This window comes from Chrysemys picta, chromosome 4 (assembly GCF_011386835.1).
Source record: "Chrysemys picta bellii isolate R12L10 chromosome 4, ASM1138683v2, whole genome shotgun sequence".
Classification (NCBI taxonomy): domain Eukaryota; kingdom Metazoa; phylum Chordata; order Testudines; family Emydidae; genus Chrysemys; species Chrysemys picta.
In genome coordinates this window covers 89034215-89056176 of record NC_088794.1, presented here as the reverse complement: position 1 = coordinate 89056176, position 21962 = coordinate 89034215, and the positions used below count along the sequence as shown (strand labels likewise).

The following is a 21962-nucleotide window of genomic DNA, read 5'->3' as shown; positions in this document are numbered from 1 at the left end:
ACGGGAGAGGCAACTCTAGATTTAGTCCTGAGTGGAGCACAGGAGCTGGTCCAAGAGGTAACTATAGCAGGACCGCTTGGAAATAGTGACCATAATACAATAGCATTCAACATCCCTGTGGTGGGAAGAACATCTCAACAGCCCAACACTGTGGCATTTAATTTCAAAAGGGGGAGCTATGCAAAAATGAGGGGGTTAGTTAAACAGAAGTTAAAAGGTACAGTGACTAGAGTGAAATCCCTGCAAGCTGCATGGGCGCTTTTTAAAGACACCATAATAGAGGCCCAACTTCAATGTATACCCCAAATTAAGAAACACAGTAAAAGAACTAAAAAAGAGCCACCGTGGCTTAACAACCATGTAAAAGAAGCAGTGAGGGATAAAAAGACTTCCTTTAAAAAGTGGAAGTCAAATCCTAGTGAGGCAAATAGAAAGGAGCATAAATGCTGCCAAATTAAGTGCAAGAATGTAATAAGAAAAGCCAAAGAGGAGTTTGAAGAACGGCTAGCCAAAAACTCCAAAGGTAATAACAAAATGTTTAAGTACATCAGAAGCAGGAAGCCTGCTAAACAACCAGTGAGGCCCCTTGATGATCGAGATACAAAAGGAGCACTTAAGGACAATAAAGTCATTGCAGAGAAACTAAATGGATTCTTTGCTTCAGTCTTCATGGCTGAGGATGTTAGGGAGATTCCCAAACCTGAGCTGGCTTTTGTAGGTGACAAATCTGAGGAACTGTCATGGATTGAAGTGTCACGAGAGGAGGTTTTGGAATTAATTGATAAACTTAACATTAACAAGTCACCGGGACCAGATGGCATTCACCCAAGAGTTCTGAAAGAACTCAAATGTGAAATTGCGGAACTGTTAACTAAGGTTTGTAACCTGTCCTTTAAATCAGCTTCTGTACCCAATGACTGGAAGTTAGCTAATGTAACGCCAATATTTAAAAAGGGCTCTAGAGGTGATCCCGGCAATTACAGACTGGTAAGTCTAACGTCTGTACCGGGCAAATTAGTCGAAACAATAGTTAAGAATAAAATTGTCCGACACATAGAAAAACATAAACTGTTGAGCAATAGTCAACATGGTTTCTGTAAAGGGAAATCGTGTCTTACTAATCTATTAGAATTCTTTGAAGGGGTCAACAAACATGTGGACAAGGCGGATCCAGTGGACATAGTGTACTTAGATTTCCAGAAAGCCTTTGACAAGGTCCCTCACCAAAGGCTCTTATATAAATTAAGCTGCCAAGGGATAAAAGGGAAGGTCCTTTCATGGATTGAGAACTGGTTAAAAGACAGGGAACAAAGGGTAGGAATTAATGGTAAATTCTCAGAATGGAGAGGGGTAACTAGTGGTGTTCCCCAAGGGTCAGTCCTTGGACCGATCCTATTCAACTTATTCATAAATGATCTGGAGAAAGGGGTAAACAGTGAGGTGGCAAAGTTTGCAGATGATACTAAACTGCTCAAGATAGTTAAGACCAAAGCAGACTGTGAAGAACTTCAAAAAGATCTCACAAAACTAAGTGATTGGGCATCAAAATGGCAAATGAAATTTAATGTGAATAAATGTAAAGTAATGCACATTTGGAAAAAATAACCCCAACTATACATACAATATGATGGGGGCTAATTTAGCTACAACAAGTCAGGAAAAAGATCTTGGAGTCATCGTGGATAGTTCTCTGAAAATGTCCACGCAGTGTGAGGAGGCGATCAAAAAAGCAAACAGGATGTTAGGAATCATTAAAAAGGGGATAGAGAATAAGATGGAGAATATATTATTGCCCTTATATAAATCGATGGTACGCCCTCATCTCGAATACTGCGTACAGATGTGGTCTCCTCATCTCAAAAAAGATATACTGGCACTAGAAAAGGTTCAGAAAAGGGCAACTAAAATGATTAGGGGTTTGGAACGGGTCCCATATGGGGAGAGATTAAAGAGGCTAGGACTCTTCAGCTTGGAAAAGAGGAGACTAAGGGGGGATATGATAGAGGTATATAAAATCATGAGTGATGTGGAGAAAGTGGATAAAGAAAAGTTATTTACTTATTCCCATAATACAAGAACTAGGGGGTCACCAAATGAAATTAATAGGCAGCAGGTTTAAAACAAATAAAAGGAAGTTCTTCTTCACGCAACGCACAGTCAACTTGTGGAACTCCTTACCTGAGAAGGTTGTGAAGGCTAGGACTATAACAGAGTTTAAAAGAGAACTGGATAAATTCATGGTGGTTAAGTCCATTAATGGCTATTAGCCAGGATGGGTAAGGAATGGTGTCCCTAGCCTCTGTCCGTCAGAGGGTGGAGATGGATGGCAGGAGAGAGATCACTTGATCATTGCCTGTTAGGTTCACTCCCTCTGGGGCACCTGGCATTGGCCACTGTCGGTAGACAGGATACTGGGTTAGATGGACCTTTGGTCTGACCCGGTACGGACTTTCTTATGTTCTTATGTTATGTTCTTATAAGTTCATGGAGGACAGGTCCATCAATGGCTGTTAGCCAAGATGGTCAGGGATGTAAGCCCATGTTTGGGGCAACCCTAAACCTCTGAGTGCCAGAAGCTGGTAGGGGAAGACGGGTAGATCTTTCCAAAATGGCCCTGTTCTGTACACTTCTCCTGAAGCTCTGGTACTGGCCACTATCAGAGGCAGGATACTGGGCTAGATGGACCATTGGTCTGACCCAGTATGGCCGTTCTTATAATTGCCTGTGCTCACTCTTGGTCCAGCCTCAGTCCCCGTCTATCAGCACTTGTGGGTAAGAACTTTGAATTAAGAACAGAAAACCCTTAAATTTCACATTTCCATTTTAAAGTGGTCCTATTGTCAAGCAAATTACATGATATGAAATTTGTAGGTATCTTATTAAAATAAAGGCACATGTTCTCAACTGGCGTAAATTGGCATAATCCCGCTGTAGTCAGAGGAGCTATGCCAATTTACACCAACTCAGGATCTGGCCTGAATTTTCCTGGTCATAGCAGCATCAGTGGCGTAGCCAGGTTCTAACAGCAGGGGGGAGCGAACACAGGAAAAAAAGGCGCCACCTGCTGCAAAGCAGCGAAGAAGAAGGAAAAAAAAAAGAAAAACCCAAGTCTTGCGGAAGAACCCACCGCGCCGAATTGCCGCCGAAGACCCGGAGCTGCCTGTGGGTAACCCGCGCTGGAGCCGCAAGGTAGCAGGCGCCCCCCAGCGGGCACAGGGAGGAGCGTCACCCGGCCGCCACAAAGCGAGGGCGGGGGGAGCAGGAGCCACCGCCGCAAGATGCACGCAGCGGAGCCCAAAGACCCGGACGTGCTGGGAAGCGCCGAGTGAGTGCTCAGGGGAGAGGCCGCTCCCACCTGCTCCCCCCCAGCTACGCTACTGAGCAGCATGACATTTTTGTGTGTGCAATGGCATGAAAACATATTCCTCTTTTGCACAGCTCTAGATGGCAAGGAAAAAAACTAATCCTTATAACTAAGCTCGGCAGGACTAGCTTTGTATCAATAAATGTCAATTTTACCATAAACACAGGCACAAAAATATTTCCATTGATGATAACTGAAATTTACTGATAGGCAAAGTAAGAAAAATGCTGCTTGAGTTCTAAGAGTTTGATTTAAGAATATTTACTTTGTATATTTTGACATGTGACGTTGACGATTTCTATTTCAATGGCTGTAAAGCTTAAACTTTTTGAATCTCAATAACTACATTCATTAAATAATTATTGCCTGACCCTCTATTGTCTGGACCTCCCATAGTTTCCCACAACTGTGAAAATTTAAAACCATAAAAATAAAAGAAAATGCTTAAAAATAAACATTGACATTATCCACTGAAATTACATGTATAAAAAAATCAAATTCTGCCCAGCCGACTTATAACAAAAGCCAGTTGATAAGTAAGAAGTGTCAGAAGGGTAAGCAAATTACCTAGGTGTGGCCGTTAGTTTTTGCAGGATTGGGAGTCTTATTTGGGAGCAAATCCTCCCTCACTCATAAGAGGTGCTGGATTCTACCTCTGATCTTTCCTTGCCTCCCGCCACTCCACCAACCTGTCGCTTCAGTATAGTTGTTAGAGAAGAGCAGCTGGGAAAAGAAAAACTGGAGTGTCAGTCAACCCTTCAGGGAAGAGGCTGGTGGTGAGCTCATCACAACACTCAATGGGATTGGCCTAGAAGGCATGTTCAGCATGGAATCCACACTCCAAGGGGTGAATCTCTGAGTTGTGGCTGTTCTGAGCCGCTGGCCTGGCGGGAACACCTGCTGGAAAAGAAGAATTCCTTTGTGTGCCCTGGCAATAGCTTGAGTGAATTACAGTCGTTCATCCATTTGGTATGATAACCTTAATTCTAAGTGTCACCAGTAGTCCCAGTCTTAATTATACTCCGTCTTCCCTAGAGGACCTTCTGCTATTAGGCCACTTGTTACCGATCTTGTCATCCTGCAGCTGCTTGCTGTACTTAAAATCCTAGTCTCAATGAGTTTCACACAGGGGAACATCATCATAGGGCAGGCTTGGTTTACAGCTGAACAGCTTGATACCATTGGTGGATTTGACTTGTTTTGTTCATCAAGATGGCATATAGTCCAGACTCTCAGCCTTTGAGTATCTCAATTGGAGCCCTGGTTGGCTAGGTTGAAATAGCACTTCATCACCCACAGCCCTAGAAGCCAGCTGTTTCATTTGACCCTGATTTTTTTTCTGCTCTCATAACTTCTCTGCTCATGGATTCCTATGTACATGTAGCTATATCCTCTAGTACAGGGACATGGAGATGCAACTGCCATGTTTCCTGCAAGTGGGCAGGGGGAGTATGAGTGATGGTTTGGCAGACCCATCATTTCTTCCTGCTCTTTCTCTTTTGCAACCTCCTTTCTAGGTTCATTGTGACAGTGCAGAGGCTTGTTTCACTTTACATGAGGAAAGTGACTGGGATTCCAGGGAGAATCTCCATGAGTGACCATCTCGTACCTAGGGTGGACCAGAAAGTGATTGCACGGGGGAATCTGGGCATCCTGGATAGCCCTGCTTGAACTGATTTTAAAGCTTCTCACCCCTTTCCCTGCTGGCCTTAGGATACCAATTCCCTGAAAACAACCAAACTCCTGAGTCCAGTCATCCTCATTTACTAGTCTCAGCTGTTCTCTACACTGAGATGAAGCCCATTCACAGTACTGCTTCTTTAGTGCATGCACGTTGAATGCAGTCTGGCCTGAGCTTTATGGCATGTTGCCACTCAGTCTATTTTGTTGATCTCTGCAGGCTAGTTACACTCCCTGGGGTGAAAGTTCAAGTTTTTACACAGTAACTATAAAACAAATTTAGTCTACAATTAATTCCAACATGAAAACTTTACTAAGGCTTTTAAGGAAACTAAGCAGTCATGGGGTAATGGGGAAGGTCTTCTCATGGACCAGTAACTAGTTAAAAGATAGGAAACAAAGGGCAGAAGTAAATGGTCAGTTTTCACAATGGAAGGAGGTAAACAGCAAGGTCCTCCAAGGGTCTGTACTGGAACCTGTACTGTTCAACGTATTATTTAATGATCTGGAAAAGTGAAATGGCAACGCTTGCATATTCAAAATTATTCGAGATAGTTAAGTCCAAAGCTGACTGTGAAGAGTTGCAGAGGGATATCACAAAACTGGGTGACTGGGCAACAAAATGATGAAATTCAGCATTGATAAGTGCAAAGTTATGTACTTTGGAAAAAATACAAATATATAACGATAAGTTCTAAATTAGCTGTTATCACTCAGGAAAGAGATCTTGGAGACGTCATGGATACGTCTCTGAAAACGTCAGTTCAATGCGCAGCAGTGGTCAAAAAGGCTAACAAAATGTTAGGAGCTATTTGGAAAGAGAGAGAAAATATGACCAGAAACCTCATGTGTCACAATATAAATCCATGGTGTAGAGTGTCTGGTTCTGGTCATCTCATATCTAAAAGGATATAATGGAACTGGAAAAGGTTCAGAGAAGGGCAACAAAGATGATCCAGGGTATGGAACAGCTTCCATATGTTGAGAGACTCAAAAGGTTAGGGCTGTTCAGTTTAGAAAGAGGAAATATGATAGAGAGAGAGAAAATAATAAATGATATGGAAAAAGTGAATAGAGAAGTTTTATTTGCTTTCCCCACAAACAAACAAAAAATAATCAGCAGGTTGAATACAGTAGAACCTCAGATTACAAACACCAGAGTTCAAACTGACTGGTCAACTACACACCTCATTTGGAACCAGAACAATGCAATCAGGCAGCAGCAGAGACCCCTCCCCCTCCCCCTCCCCCCCCCCCCCCCAAAAGGCAAATACAGTTCAGTACTGTGTTAAATGCAAACTACTAAAAAAATAAAAGGGAAAGTTTTAAAAAAAGATTTGACAAGGCAATGAAACTGTTTCTGTGCTTGTTTCATTTAAATTAAGAGGGTCAAAAGCAGCATTTTTCTTCTGTGTTGTAAAGTTTCAAAGCTGTATTAAGTCAATGTTCAGTTGTAAACTTTTGAAACAACAACCAAAACGTTTTGTTCAGTAACAAACATTTCAGAGTTACAAACAACTTCCATTCCCAAAGTATTCATAACTCTGAGGTACTATTGTAGAAACAAAAGGAAATATTTTTTCCACACCATGCACAATTGACCTATAGAACTCCTTGCCAGGGGATGTTGTGAAGGCCAAAAGTATAAGTGAGTTCAGAAAGGAGCTAGATAAATTCATGGAGGATAGGTCCACCAATGGGTATTAGCTAAGATAATCAGGGACGTAACTCTGTGCTTGGGGTAACCCTAAACCTCTGCCAGAAGCTGAGGGGAAGATGGATCTCTCAAAAATTGCCCTATCTATACACTTCCTCTGAAGCTCTGGGTTTGGCCGCTGTCAGAGACCGGATACTGGGCTAGATGGACATTAGTCTGACCCATTATGGCAGTTCTTATGTGAAATTGTTTTTCACTACATCTCAAGTTATGGTTTCATGCTTGAGTACATGTTGCCTTTCAGGAATGTTATTTGAAACAAACAAACCTCATGTTAGACAACCAGGAAATGAGGAATTCAAGTTGCACTTCTCCACAAGGTACCCAGGCTCCCGTAACTCTGCCTTCATAGAGATGCCAGGCTGCCATCTTCCCTCCTTTGCATGCAGAGCATTAAAAGCACGCACCACAGAGCATTGATTCTAAAATTTAAACTATGAATGCCCGAATGTTAATTGTGCTGCGTTGTCAACACAGTAACTCTTTCTCTTTTCACATGACGTTTGCACAATAGCATAATCTGGGCACATGACATTTGTAAAAGGAGACCTGCTAGCCTGTTTCCTGGCATCGGTAGAACTGGTTGCCACATTGAATCACAGGGCCTGGTTCTGAGGGCTTGATGAGCGCCATCTACAATGTACTGAATACCTTCAGCTCCTTGCCAGATTCTGCCCTTAGAGTGAGAGCCAAAGCCCTTGGGAAGACTCACATTGACTTCATGAGGCTTTGGATCAGGCCCTTAATGAGGTGTGGGAAATAATTGCCTTCACTGGGTTATTTGTCTAATCAGAAATTTGTAAAATTCTGTGTGCGTTCTAAGTATGATCCTAAAGAAGGTTGTGAAGCAGCACAACAATTATATGCTTAATGTTGAGGCTTTCTAGTCTTTGTGGTCACCAGTAAAAGGAAGTTCTGTAGTGCGTGGATTAAGAAGTAGGAGTTTCTGATTTTGTAGGGCCCAGGTATGGAGACAGAGTTAAGATGGTTTGGGGGTCGTGTTTGAGAAGTGTAACCTTCACTCTGCATTTTATAATGTGTGAGGATTGTACGGTGTTGTTCTTAAAAGCTCTCATTCTTGAAAGGTAATACACACCCAAACTGCTGAGATGTGCCTGCCTCAAGTGAGTCTAGAGAGTTTTTCAGGCCTCCAACAAGCCAACGTAAGTCTGTCAGGGTCTGAAAAGGCTCAGGCCTCCTGTTGTCTGCAGTCCCATCCCTCTGCAGGTGTCCTAAGGTTTGCAGGACAAAGACTCCCTTCCTGTAGACCTCAGAGGTCTGCCGAGTGAGGAGCATATGAAAATTGGAGGGGAGTGATGGAGAATCCACCAAGAACCTCAATAAGTTGTTCCAATAGTTAATCACCCTCACTGCTCAAAATGTATTTCCAGGATTAATTTGTCTGGCTTCAGCTTCCAGCCATTGGATCATATTATACCTTCTTTGCTAGACTGAAGATCCCTTTATTAAATATTTGTTTCTCATGTAGGCACTTATGGACTGTAATAGACTCACCGCTTAACCTTCTCTTTGTTAAGCTAAATAGATTGAGTATCTTGAATCTATCACTAAAAAGCAGGTTTTCTAATCCTTTAATCATTCTTGTGGCTCTTCTTTCACCTTCCTGCTAACCGTACTCCCTCCTTATCCCCCATTCTCATGTTTAGGTCCCCAGTACATTTCTAGGTATCCCAAATATCACAGGGGTATTTGGGGATATTGGGCTAACCCTAAATACCAGTGATATTTAGGGAACTATTCAGCTGGCTGAATAGTACCAGCTGGCTGAATAGTACCAGTTAGGGACGATAGTTTCCTCTTGCATTAGTCCAAATGTTTTTTATCACACCTTTTGTCACTCTCCTATTGCCTGTGAAGTAGCATTTTTGGCATATGTGGGTCAGATTATCCAGCTGTCCGTTTCAGCAGTAGTAAAGGATGCAGCTGCCAGCAATAACATGTGCTTTAAACATATGGTGGATGTTATAAATTTCTGCTATTTTCCTTCATTTAAATGAATTCAACTCTCAGATACATTGGAGGATGGGAATGGGAAATGGGCCTGACTTCAGGGGCTCTGAGGCTCTCTCTATTTTCTGCATCACTTGTAGATTGGTGAGCTGAAGCGCTGGTGTGGACTTGACAGCTCCCCAGAACTAGATCCCAGGCTGTCAGTTCCCATCTCTCCTTCACTTTTGGCTTCTGCTCTATATGTCTGAATTATGTTTCCACTTGGCTCCCCAGACAGCAGCAGGGGCATTTGCAGTTCTTAGCCAACGCCCCCAGAAGAACTTCTAGTAAAGGAAAGCCAACTTCTCTACTGTAAAATGCCCCCTAGTGGCAGTAAGTACACACAGCTGCTGCAGAAGTTTTCTGCCTCAAATGGGGGCAATGCATGAAGTGTGCAGGTTTTAGTGTGAGCCGTTAACCCATAAGGGAGATTGTGGAAGATGCAGGAATATCAGGGATGTACATGGGGATAAGCAGTGACTCTCAATCCCTACTCTTGCTAGTCCAAAGTGTTGAATCTCTGTCTGTAGGAGCAGTAAGAGCCCCCATGGCACCAAAATGTAGTGGGGCAAGACGAATAGCTCAGACTTGAATACAGAAGCTGTGGAAGGTCTAGGGCCAACAGCAGTGAATGGATACAAGTCACAGGGATTTTGTATGAACAAGAAAAACTGTTCCTGGGATGTGTATTTGGGACTTTTTCTCTAGTAGCTGTACCTCTCAAATGGCCACTGTCTACACTACCAATTTGTGTTAACGAAAGTGATGTCGACACCCAAAAGTCTACATAATAAAAATCGCAATTTCGTGTTCACACTTGCTACCTCTGTCGGCAGATTGCGTCCACAGTGGGGGCACCATCATCAACAATGTGAGCAATGCACTGTGGGTACCTATCCCACAGTCCTTCTGTCGCTAGGTCTTGTGGGATGATGGAGTGGATTGCGGCGCATCTTGGGACATCTAAATGTCCCGTGATGCATTGCTTTCTGTCCCAGAACTCCATGGGCTTCTGGCTTTCTTTTGCGGCATTTTTTTCAGCGGCCCTTCTTTGCTGTGCACCCCGGCATCTTGGTGAGAAGGGATGGATCCCGCCCTGCTCTCCTATGCTCTGTTAAGTGTCATGAAGACCTCATGGAGGGCAGTGCAGTTAATTGTGAAGTTCCTAACTGAGGAAGACTCGCAGGTGCTTGACATTCTGCACGATATGGATAGGAGCAACTTTAAATAGCTTTTAGCATTCACAGAGCAGGTGCATAGGATAGATCGTCGCTTTTGGGCTCATGAAACAAGCACTGAATGGTGGGGTCGTATCGTCATGCAGGTGTGGGATGACGAGCAGTGGCTACAGAACTTTCAGATGCGGAAAGCACCTTCCTGGAACTGTGCGCGGAGCTGGCCCCAGACCTGTGGCACAAGGACATCAGAATGAGAGCTGCCTTCTCAGTAGAGAAGTGTGTGGCAATCGCTGTGTGGAAGCTGGCAACTCCAGACTGCTACCGGTCAGTTGCAAATCAATTTGGAATGGGGAAGTCGACCGTTGGGGCTGTGTTAATGCAAGTGTGCAGGGCAATAAATCACATCCTGCTATGAAGGACCGTGACTCTGGGAAATGTGCGTGAAATAGTGGACGGCTTTGCAGAAATGGGTTTCCCTAACTGTGGAGGGGCGATAGATGGCGCACACATTCCAATTTTGACACCAGACCACCTTGAGATGGAATACATCAATAGGAAGGGGTACTTCTCCATGGTGTTGCAGGCGCTTGTGGATCACCGTGGGCATTTTACTGACATCAACATCTTTCCTAACCAGAAGATTATGGGGGGTGGGGTTGAAATGCCCATAGTGATCCTTGGAGACCCTGTGTACCCCTTACAACCGTGGTTCATGAAACCTTACACGGGACACCTGGACAGCAATAAGGAGCAGTTCTACAACAGGCTCAGTAGGTGCTGGATGACACTTGAATGTGCCTTTGGCAGATTAAAGGTGCACTGGTGATGCCTTTATGGCAGGTTGGACCTCACTGAGGAGAATATTCCCAGGGTCATAGCCGCGTGCCGTACATTGCGTAATCTCTGTGAAGCTAAGGGTGAAAGGTTTGCTCAGGGGTGGAGTGCTGAGGCAGACTCCTGGGCCACTGATTTTGAGCAGGCTGATACCAAGGCTTACTGAGGAGCCCAGAGGGGAGCTATTCAAATCAGGGAGGCTTTGAGGCAGCACTTTGACAATGACTACCAGTAACGTATATCTCTGTGTGAGTTGCTTTGTTACATTACATGTAGTTTTCCTAGGGGGGCAATGGTGACATTTGGGGCATTATATTCCTGTAATAAAGTGATTAAAAGGCCTGTGCATGTATTGGCAGTGCCTGCAATCTCACCTTGTAGAAAAAAAGAGATGATTTACCATTATAAAAATTTGCTTTTATTGCACAAGAAAAAGCACACACAAACACACAGATGCTTGGCAGGAAAGGAGGAACCAGGGAAGGGCAGACCTTCACAACTGTGTGTAGGTCCAGCTATCATTGTGAAAGTTGTCCAAGGGGGTGGAGTGAAGAGGAAACCGAGAAGTCCCGGAAGGTGGAAAGAAATGTGCGGGAGGAGTTTGGGGGGGGCATGGAAAAGAGTTCTGAATGTGCTGCAGTGGAGGTCGAGCACCGATCTGCTCAGTCTGCTGCATTATTAAAGACTTCAGCATCTGCGTTTGCTCCTCCATTACTTTAATCATCTGCTCAGTAGCATTCTTAACAAACGCATGATTCTCTTTTCTGTCCTGCTATTTGGCTTCCCAGCACTCCTTGCGTTCCCTTTTTTCTGCATTGGAGCACTGCAGGACCGGAACATGTCTTCTTTGCTGAGTTTTGGGCGCTTTCTTTTCTGGTGCAGACGCTTGGCAGGGGTGTGTGGGGTGTTCCCGAAGGCCACATCTGGTGAAGCACAAGGGACGATGCACAGAAGCGAGATTGTTAAATGTACGCACAGCACTGAAACATTTTAATTAAATACACCTTTGCAACATTGCCATCACTTTCTCACTGACCCTAGCCAGGCACACATCTCTGCGAACACCCAAAGCATGGCGAATGTTGGCGGGGGGGAGGAAGGGGTGCTCCACATGGGGAAAAGAGCACATACTCTTTGCAAGGGTCATGGTGCAGCATTCTAGGGAACAAATTGTAAAATTCTCCAACACTTTTCCACATGTGGGGTAATTCTAGCAGACATCTCACTGCTAAAGGTAAGCAGGGAAATGAGGGTACATCTACTCCAGGCTTGTGGCTTCCGCCCTGCTCCCTATGGTGCTTGTCTATGTGCCACTTTGGTCCCCACACAAGTGATTTCCATATGGCACGGGAAAGTTTCCTACAATGAGGGAAGGAACAAAGCTGCTCTGCCAGGAAACCTTCAGCAGAGGATTACTGAGTACCTCCAGGAAACTTTCTTGGAGATCTCTCAGGAGGATTCCCGTGAGATCTCGGCGCGCATCAATACCCTGTTCTGCTGTATTGATTAGCTACACAGGGAAATGTCCAGCTCACAGAAACACAGCCAGCCTCCCACATTTCTTTGCCCTGAACCCACCTCCGCACTACACAAGCCACAGACACTTTCCAGGAGTCTCATCTCCTGCTTCTTGCTCACTGCTAAGAGCAACTGCTGAGACTGACTAGGTACCTCTGGAGTGGAGAACAATTCCTGGCTGCCTGCTCCACCAGGCAACTCTGCCAGGAGCTGCACATCCTCCTCTAACTCCACCTCTTCATCAATAACTTCGTCCTCTGGGTTAGGTCCTCTTTCCGCCATCTCCGTGCCCTCCAAAGTATCCACGGGGCTCTTGGCGATGGAGGTGAGATCTTTACTGAGGATAGCATCCAGCTCCTTATAGAACCTGCAGGTCTTAGGTGAAGCAGCGGAGCAACGGTTTGCCTCCCTCACCTTATGGTACGCCTGCCTCAGCTCCTTAATCTTCGCTTTGCACTGCAGCGTGTCCCGATCATAGCCTTTTTCGCACAAGCCTCGATAAATCTGCCAGTAGGTATCCCAGTTCCTATGACTCAAGCGCAGCTGGGACTGCACAGCCTCCTGTCCCCATATACTGAGCAGATCCAACAGCTCCGTTGTGGTCCAAGCGGGAGAGCGTTTGCTGCAATAACCTGCCATGGTCACTGGGGAAGATGCAATGAGACCTCTCCATGCCGAGCCAACAGGAAATGGAATTTCAAAAATCCCCAGGGCTTCTTTGAGGGAGGAATAGCTCAGTGGTTTGAGCATTGGCCTGCTAAACCCAGGGTTGTGAGTTCAATCCTTGAGGGGACCATTTAGGGATCTGGGGCAAAAATCTGTCTAGGGATTGGTCTTGCTTTGAGCAGGGGGTTGGACTAGATGACCTCCTGAGATCCCTTCCAACCCTGATATTCTATGATAGTTAGTTACCTGGCTGTAGGGCAGTGGAGTTCAAACTGCTGACCAAAGCAATCAGGATGGGCATTGTGGGACACCTCCTGGAGGCCCATTAAAGCAATGAAATGAAGCATGGTGTCTACACTTGCACTTTGTCAAAAAAAAAATGTAGGGGAAAAAGACATAAATCTATTGTGAGTATGGATGTATTTTGTCACCAAAACTGGGCATTTTCCCTCGCAAAAGTTGCCTTGCAGTGTGTACGCACTAACTGTTTGGGTTGACAAATGGCAGTTTTGGTGACAAAACTTGGTAATGTAGACAAGGCCTTCATGTGATGTTCCTTAAATCGAGGCACATTTGAGAGGTACATTAGTATTACGCAAGCTGTATTCTTCCTCAAATGGATGCCTAAGCATCCTCATTCTACCTCTTCAGAGTTCAGTGTGATGCAGCCTAGTCCAGCCCTTGTAGCTCCCTGTCTTCATTTTCTAAGGGGGGATAAGCATCTTTACTGTCAACTTAAAGGGCTTGTTTAGTGTAACAAGGCTCCCTGTCCCAATTAGCAGAATCAGCTAGGAGCCTCAACTGCCTTCTCAAAGCCTCAGACAAACTGGAAAAGACAGCATTCCTTATTCTATCCACATTGCAATACAGTTGTCCTGCTCCCAGGGACTCTGCAAAGCCTGACAGGAATCCAGATGAGGATTCACTACAGCTCTTTTAAGTTTCCTAGGGCAGCCAGTAGGTACCTTTTGAAAGCATGATGGGTGTTTATTTTGATCTAGAAATCAAGACCAGTGTTTCTGATCCAAGACAGTTTACCTGTTGTGTCTCAAAAGGACTTGTACACATCCCTCCACAGAAGGGAATGCCCCTCTCGGGGTGGGGGGAGGGGAAAGTACACCTCATTGTCTGGCATGTGTGACACCCATGAAAAGGTTACACTGCTGGAAACAGTGTCTGGCCATCAGGGTAGATGAGTTGTTCTCCTGATGTAATGTTTCTAACTGATTATACTGCCTGGGGAGCTACAATGGGCAGAGTTTCCAGGTATTCAAATATTGGAATTCTCCCTCTTCATTTGCCTTGTACGGCTTTAATTAAGTTCAGTTGGTCTAATCTCATTAAAATCTGGTTTTCTCTATTACCTCTGGACTGGCATGTACTACTACTCTAGCCACAATACATTGCAAAGCAGGCAGCTCAAACCTAAGGAAAAGGTTGTACTACTGTTAGGATTTCCTGAAGTTCCTTTTTGCTACCTTGTTGAGATTCCTATTCCACTGTGGAATAGTAACAAGGTGGCTTTGGTGATGGAGAAGACTCAGACTGGCATGTTTCTGAGGGAAGGGGAACTACTCAGGCCTGGTCTACACTTAAAAGCTAGGTTGACATAGGTACAGCACTCAGGGTGTGAAAATTTCACATCCCTGAGCGCTGTAGTTATACCGGCCTAGCCCCTGGTGTAGACAAGACTAGGTTGATGAAAGGATTCTTCCACTGCCCTAGTGACCATCACTCGGGAAGGTGGATTACCTACGGCTACGGAAAATCCCCTTGGTAACAGGGTGTGCTGAGTCAGGAGCTAACTTAGCACTCTGTCACTCCAGTCTCCACCAGTATATATTAATGGGGACTTTACTGGAAGGCGGATAGTTGACTGAGGGTGCCACTTCACTGAGGAGAGCTACAGCTGAGGGTCTGATTGAGGGGGAAGCAACTCCAACTCCTAGGATAAGATAAGCAGACCGAAAGGCAGTGCTGGGGAAGAGGAGGGAGCTGAAGGAAGGCAGAGATAGGCAAGACTGGCTGCTGCTAGTACTAGTCCCTGCCCTAGAAGCAAGTGGGGAAGCTGACTCTGGACAGTAAATGTATGTAAATAACACTGCAGGCTGTGGCCTGCTGGAAAAACACAGTACTGTACAATATGGTGGTGGCAAAGGAGATCTAGAGTGGTTTTGGTTTGTGTTTAAAGCTTGAATGGTCTCTCAGTGGATTGCCCCGTGACACCCTCCTGTCACTGTAGGAAGCATCTACACTACAGAGCTGCTGTAGCTGTACCACTGTAGCACCTCTAGTGTAGACGTGATCTTAGGCCTCATCATTGCCCTCAAACTCCATAAACTGCCCTAATTGGTGAGTGATGGCCTGATGCCCACATGTCCTTAAGTACGTTTTACAGTTCCTCCTGGCTTCACTGATTTGCCCTGTGAAAAAGCTAATAAAAGCAAAATCCCCCAGCATCATTGCCACATAGGGAATGGCAGGAGCAATTGTCACAGTTTTCTGAGCTGCTTAGTGAAAGGAATCAAACAAAACAGCCACTCCAACCTCTCCTTCCTTCTGCTGCTCTTTTTCTAGCACTAATTCTCCAGAAGCTCCACTACTATGTTCATTGTTCTAATGGTATTTTTGTGATTCCTTCTTAGCTTTGATCCAGCGCCTTTCCCCAGAATTAAATGCATACTTTAAAAAACGGCCCCTTATTTTATATATTCATTTTCCAAGGAGGCAGTATGTTACCAGAGCTACTGGGGCTGGAAAAGGGATTGAGGGGAAATGCAACCAAAAATGGAGGCAATGGTACTAGGTTTGGAGGTACTGGTCAGGCTTCAAGTAAAATATTTGCTTTTCAAAGGTGAATGTTGGGCTAAATTTATATAATATAATTTTAAAAATGAATTTTCTTAAGATCCTGGATGGAACTAAAATGACCTGCTGACAAAGTCTTATTCAGTGGTTCTCAAACTGTGATTTGTGGATCAGTCTGGGCTACAGATCCTTTCCTGTTAACTATTCTTAAACCCATGTAGTAAGGGTATGGTCCATGAGAAGATGTGGCCGTGGTGTTTAGAAATTTGGGAGGAGTGGTGACTCCATGAGGAAGTCACTGAGGTAGGAATTTGTCCCCAAAATGAAAATGTAGAACATTACTGATTCCTACATAACTTGGGTATTTACAAGTAATTTTGGCAGCAAAAGAACTACTCAAGGGATATGGTTCTATTCACTTCTCTGATGCTTAGTACCAATGCCCTGGGTTTCCTACACTTATCTCTAAACTTTAAAGTAGTTCCACATGCTACTGTTGTTCAGTAAAAATGTATTTGGATTCATGGCCTAAGGAAGAAAGGGTCTGTGTCACAAAAATAATCCCCTGAGCCATCCCATGCCATCATGTCAGATTTTGTGTGGTTATTAGCAAAACAAAACAAAACATGGCAGTACACATGCCATGCCTGTGGTCTGTGTAGGACCCACAAGATACTGGGATTTGTTCTTGGTGGTTTCTTTTTCCTATTTCAGTAGTTTATTTTAAGGAAGAAAGGAGGGGCTAAGAGTTACAATAAGAAAAGAACTTCAAGGTGCTGTGGCATAAATCTACTTTGTAGATTAATCAACCTGACTGCATCAATGTTACAGAAAGTGGGGAGCAGACAGAATAGTTCCTCACAATCATCCATTCACCTGGTTACGGCCAACCATCAGCTTAATGAAGCTCAGGGCAATGTCAGTCCAAATCTTTTGGCATTACAGAGTGAAAATGGCATTAACTGTGTTCTGAGAGCTACCCGCAGGACTGGCTTTCTGATCTATGAGCCCCAAATAAGAACAAGGTCTCAAAATGCCGAGGGGGGAGAGAGAGGACAGGAGTAGTTTTCCCCACCTTCCCCAAACCTGCTGATTGAGGGACAGGTTGGGTTGGCCAGTCAATTGGGAGTTTGCCTAAGGCACCCCAAGAAGAAGCTTACATTGTTTGAGTTTAAGGCTGGCTGTGACCTCAAAAGATAGCCCCTGTAATCAAACAGGAATCTTCTGAGCACTGAGGAATCCAGGCCATTGACTGACTGGGGAGGAGGAGGTGGTCGTCTTCATAGCAGCCTCATGATACACATGCCTTGGTGTTGGTAACCATGTTCCTTTTCTGTTTGCTCTGCAGATCCTGTGTGGGAAGGAGATCCCCCGTTGGGTGAATCGCCTAGCTTACTTCAGCTCGTGCATCCCTTTTCTCCAAAGTTGCCTCCCCAAGGAGTGGCTGACCCCAGCAGCCTTGCAGAGCCACATCAACCTCGGCCTCCACAAGGAAGAGCAGGAAGACACGACAGATGAGGAGTCCCCATCCACTTCTGCGGCTGCCTCAGCCTCAGGCACCTCGCGAACCTGTAGGCATACCCGCGTCTAAGCTGTGCCCAACATGCTCCCTTCTCTCGCTATCTGGGTTTCTTCTATTTCTTTCTAATTTCCTCTCTTACAGCACCTTTCTTTCGCCTTCTTTTCTTCACCCAAGAACATTGGGGGAAACCCACTTTAATGAGAAGACAAGCTCTTGATCCTTCTCGAAGGGTTGTCACTACTGTTGCTTGGCAAAATGATGCTGAACTATAGCATTGTGCTGACGAGTGTGGTGGCTAACCTGGATTCTTCTCCCAAGGCCCCCTGTGCTCCTTGATCCACAGAGAACTGTTGACTTTTGGGGCACGAGAGCATGGGACTGGAGGGGAATCATACTGTGAAGTTCCTTGACTGGAACTGTTTTTATTCTTTTATCTTCCCCTCTCTCTCCTCTCCAGTTCTGTCAAGACTGCCCCCCTGGACGTACCAAATGAAGGAAGCAGAACCTCAGCTTGACTTTTGCATCTCTAAGACCAGCAACAAGCTCCTACCAATCTTCTTTTCTGTAATTACCAGGTTTCTAAATCATTCGAAGGACAAGTGAAAGGTACTGCTGTTCTACGACCACCAGTTTTCTGTGTTAGAATTTAAGAGATCAGAGGACTGCCTTCCCCCCAACAATACCAAATTTACCTAGAAAACAAATGTGTAATGGTGATTTTTATTTGGTTACAACAGGGGGTGGGGGCTAATGCTTGGGGGTAGCTACTAAGTAGATGCAGGGGTGTTCTCTGGTGGATTGGTTCTCTTACTTCCCCTACCCAAGTCACCAGTTTCACATCCCTGGTTTGCTGTTTCCCTTCCTTTTCAGTGGGGTGTTAAATCTGTCTTCTGGCTGACTAGCCAGCTGCCTCTGGCAACCTGTGTTTTGGGGAGGGACTTTTGGAGTGAGAGGGTGGTGAGAGGGAATCCCTTGGGCAAATTGCTATTTCCTGCAGTCTTTCTTCCCAGAACCACAGAACCCAACATATGGGTCCCTTGGCAGCCATCTACCCAGTCTAAATTTAAAGCCAAGCCAGGAAGGCGAAAACTATCTAGACAGAGAATAAACCAGAAGAATTGACATTTGTTCCCCTGCCTCAGAGGCTGTTTTGGGATGGAGAGGGCAGCTTGGAATCCTGTCAGGAAGCAGAGGATGCTGCACCATGTACATCCCCATGGCATCTTTTGTTACATAACAATCTCTTTATTTCAGTCATTTGGGATAGAAAAGGGGCAAGGCTGGTTGACCAACCAGCCCAGCATTAAGAACAGGAGTACTTGTGGCACTTTAGAGACTAACAAATTTATCTAAGCATAAGCTTTAGATGTATTATGCCCATGATGATGGTTTCTGTGGTGGAGGGAAGGTGGAGAAGGGAGCAGGTACGCCAATTCCATTATTCAATCACCTAACCAGGAATTAAGTTCAGCGGCTACACCAGCATGGAAAAGGAAAATCTAGGTCCCTCTTCCCCCACCAGCTATGCAGAAGAGGAAGACAAAAGAGTCTAAGGATTCATGTGTAATGTATTGACTTAGGGCCTGATTCTTGGAAGTTCTGCGCACCAGCAGCTCCAGCTGAAGGCAGGAGGAGCTCTGGGTGCTCAGTGCCTCTGAAAATCAGGCTGTTAATGTGGATAATCCTGTCTCCTGCTGGTGGTCAGCCACAGTGAGAATAACAGCATGCTAATTACAACCAGCTACGCAAGCTACTCCATTAGCTCAAGTTTATAGAAATTGTGGGCTTGATATTGAAAGTCCTGGGTTTGATCCCCACTGATATGCCTAATGTCTGTACATACGTGGCCTCAGTTTGTTACGTGTATGTATCTATATGCCCAGATCGATTAAGGAATAATGAGAACCCTGTGAAGAGGTTGGGACAACTGCTGCATTCTTGGCAAGGTAGCAGACTCTAAGGGCTTTTGATGGCCAGAAATTCAATCCTTACGGTATGGTCTAACCTCATCCCCCTACAATGATGCACATGTGTACAATGAAACCTTTACAACATGCTTCTAATGTTTCATAATCTCTACAATGAATATTAAAAAGCTGTAGTTCCTAGTATCCCTACCCAAATCCAAAGTCACATTCTCTGTTAACCTTGACTACCCCGGCTGGTACCCACAATCAGTACCGCGTTGTCAATTATTCCACTGCTCTTGGCATAGCTACCCAGAACCAGCACCACACTCTATTATCCTGGGTTCCTGGTGTAGTTGCATAGAGCCAGCATCACATTCTCTATTACCCTGGTTTGTTCCGCGATGATTTACTAGGATCAGCATCATATTCTCCATTCAGGGCCGGCTCCAGGCACCAGCGCAGGAAACAGGTGCTTGGGGCGGCCAATGGGAAAGAACGAAGTGGCGTGGTAGAGCTGCTGCCGAAGTGCCGCCGATCGCGGCTTTTTTTTTTTTTTTCCTTTGCTGCTCGGGGCAGCAAAAAAGCTGGAGCCGGCCCTGTCTCCATTATTCTGAAGTTGCCAGAGCTGCTGCCGCCCAGACACAACATTACACAATACAGTACTGCACACTCAGTTGCCCTGCAGTGACTCATGTTACTGCCTAAACCAGCCATGCAATCTCCATTTTTTTGAAGTTCCCAGGGTCGCTGCCAAAATCAGCATTGTGACCGCAGGTATGTGCAGTGACTGGAAGGAACTGAGTGGAGATCTCCCGGAGCTTTCATTTGGCGAGGGAACATTGCAGTCAGATTAAGAGGTAATAGCAAATAGTCCCTGATCAACTGCCATCCATCCATCACCCCAACCTGCCATCTTGCATCTGATCTCCTATGAAGCATCACATTGGAAGTCCCAGATGGAATCAGGGCTCCAGTGACATACCTTTCCTAAGGAAAATGCTTTCTCAAAATATTTTACTAAACCACATACATAACTAGCTTTATTTTAATCCAGGCAAGCAGCATTCTTCCTCCATTCAAGCCTTTGGGGAGAGGAGACATTCTTGAGGTTGCAGGACACTCCTTTGGTGCAAGCTGTTAGCACTATAAAAAGATAAATTTTTTTTTTGCAATGGGGACAAGGCGGTGAAAGAGAATCAAACCATCAATGTGGCTAATTCATAGTTCAGAATGTGTTCTAGTCCTCAAAACTGCTGCTTACCTCCCCGCCCTGGCCAAGCTACCTGACCAACGGTGATCAGAATAAAGAAAAGCGACACTGTGGAAATAAAAAGTATAATAACAATATTGTTACCTGTGTAATTAACCACATTTTTAATGATTAAAATGGAGTTTTTAAAATCTAATGTATTGGTCCCCACTGGTGCAGTTTGTTTATTTTGGGCACTTTGCTTACCCTTCAGAGAGTGAAATTAGACTGGTTGATTTCACTTTCTGGTTCTAGTCACTTTTACTTCCTATTTCTCCTGTACTGCTCAGTGCTGTCCTTTGGGCTCCTAACACTGCCAGGGAAGTTTCAAATACAAACATTTTCCACTGGAAAAAATATATATGTTTGTGTACATTTGGAAAATATTTTTATTCATAATATTTTGTTGCTCCCAACCTCTTTTTTTCACTTAATTACAAAACCTAAAGTTGGGGCCAAAAATACTTGACAATGTCCTTTTAAAAGGAGACTCAGAGGAGCCATCTTGGCACCTTGAGACTAACAGCTGAGAATGATTCTTCTTATAGAGGGCGTGGCTTGCAAAGATGAGGTGATAAGAGTTCAGGCTGGAACACTAGCTTCATCCAAGAGGAGAAGTATAGGACAAGAGAAAGAGAGGTAAGCAATAAACAGAATCTGCTCTCAGAAACTATATTTCAATAATGCCAGCTCTCCTGATTTGGGGAGACATTTCTTTCAGAAGGCCCTTGTCACTTGGCTTCTTCCCCCTCCTGATCCAGGATTTGGGGACCCCCAGCTCTGAAATGCTTAGAGGTCATAGAAAACAGTAGCTCTGCTTTTAGAGTCTTTGTCAGTTAATTACCTGAATTTTGTACCACTGCTGGAAAGGCATAACGAGTGGGGTTCCGCCGGGGTCTGTTTTGGGACCGGCTCTGTTCAATATCTTCATTAACGACTTAGATATTGTCATAGAAAGTACGCTTATTAAGTTTGCGGATGATACCAAACTGGGAGGGATTGCAACTGCTTTGGAGGACAGGGTCATAATTCAAAATGATCTGGACAAATTGGAGAAATGGTCTGAGTTAAATAGGATGAAGTTTAACAAAGACAAATGCAAAGTGCTCCACTTAGGAAAAAAAAATCAGTTTCACACATACAGAATGGGAAGAGACTGTCTAGGAAAGAGTACGGCAGAAAGGGATCTAGGGGTTATAGTGGACCACAAGCTAAATATGAGTCAACAGTGTGATGCTGCTTTGGAAAAAAAGCAAAGATGATTCTGGGATGTATTAACAGGTGTGTTGTGAGCAAGACACGAGAAGTCATTCTTCCACTCTACTCTGCTCTGGTTAGGCCTCAGCTGGAGTATTGTGTCCAGTTCTGGGCACCGCATTTCAAGAAAGATGTGGAGAAATTGGAAAGGGTCCAGAGAAGAGCAACAAGAATGATTAAAGGTCTTGAGAACATGACCTATGAAGAAAGGCTGAAAGAATTGGGTTTGTTTAGTTTGGAAAAGAGAAG

The 21962-nt window shown here is 44.7% G+C and overlaps 1 protein-coding gene across 3 annotated transcripts in view; it reads left to right on the top strand.

Annotated features, from left to right (window-relative positions):
* Positions 1-20613, top strand: part of LOC101953652 (deubiquitinase DESI2-like) — an 86657-nt gene extending 66044 nt beyond the window's left edge. For 2 of the 3 annotated variants that reach the window (XM_024109224.3, XM_042849367.2), the window contains 2 exons: positions 17124-17346; positions 17755-20613. In XM_024109224.3, coding sequence (XP_023964992.2) covers positions 17124-17346; positions 17755-17900 — 369 coding nt within the window. In that variant the 3' untranslated portion in view covers positions 17901-20613. Of the gene's footprint in view, positions 1-17123 lie in introns of all 3 variants that reach the window. The other variant, XM_005305946.5, reaches the window with a different exon arrangement.
* The last annotated feature ends 1349 nt before the right edge of the window (positions 20614-21962 follow it).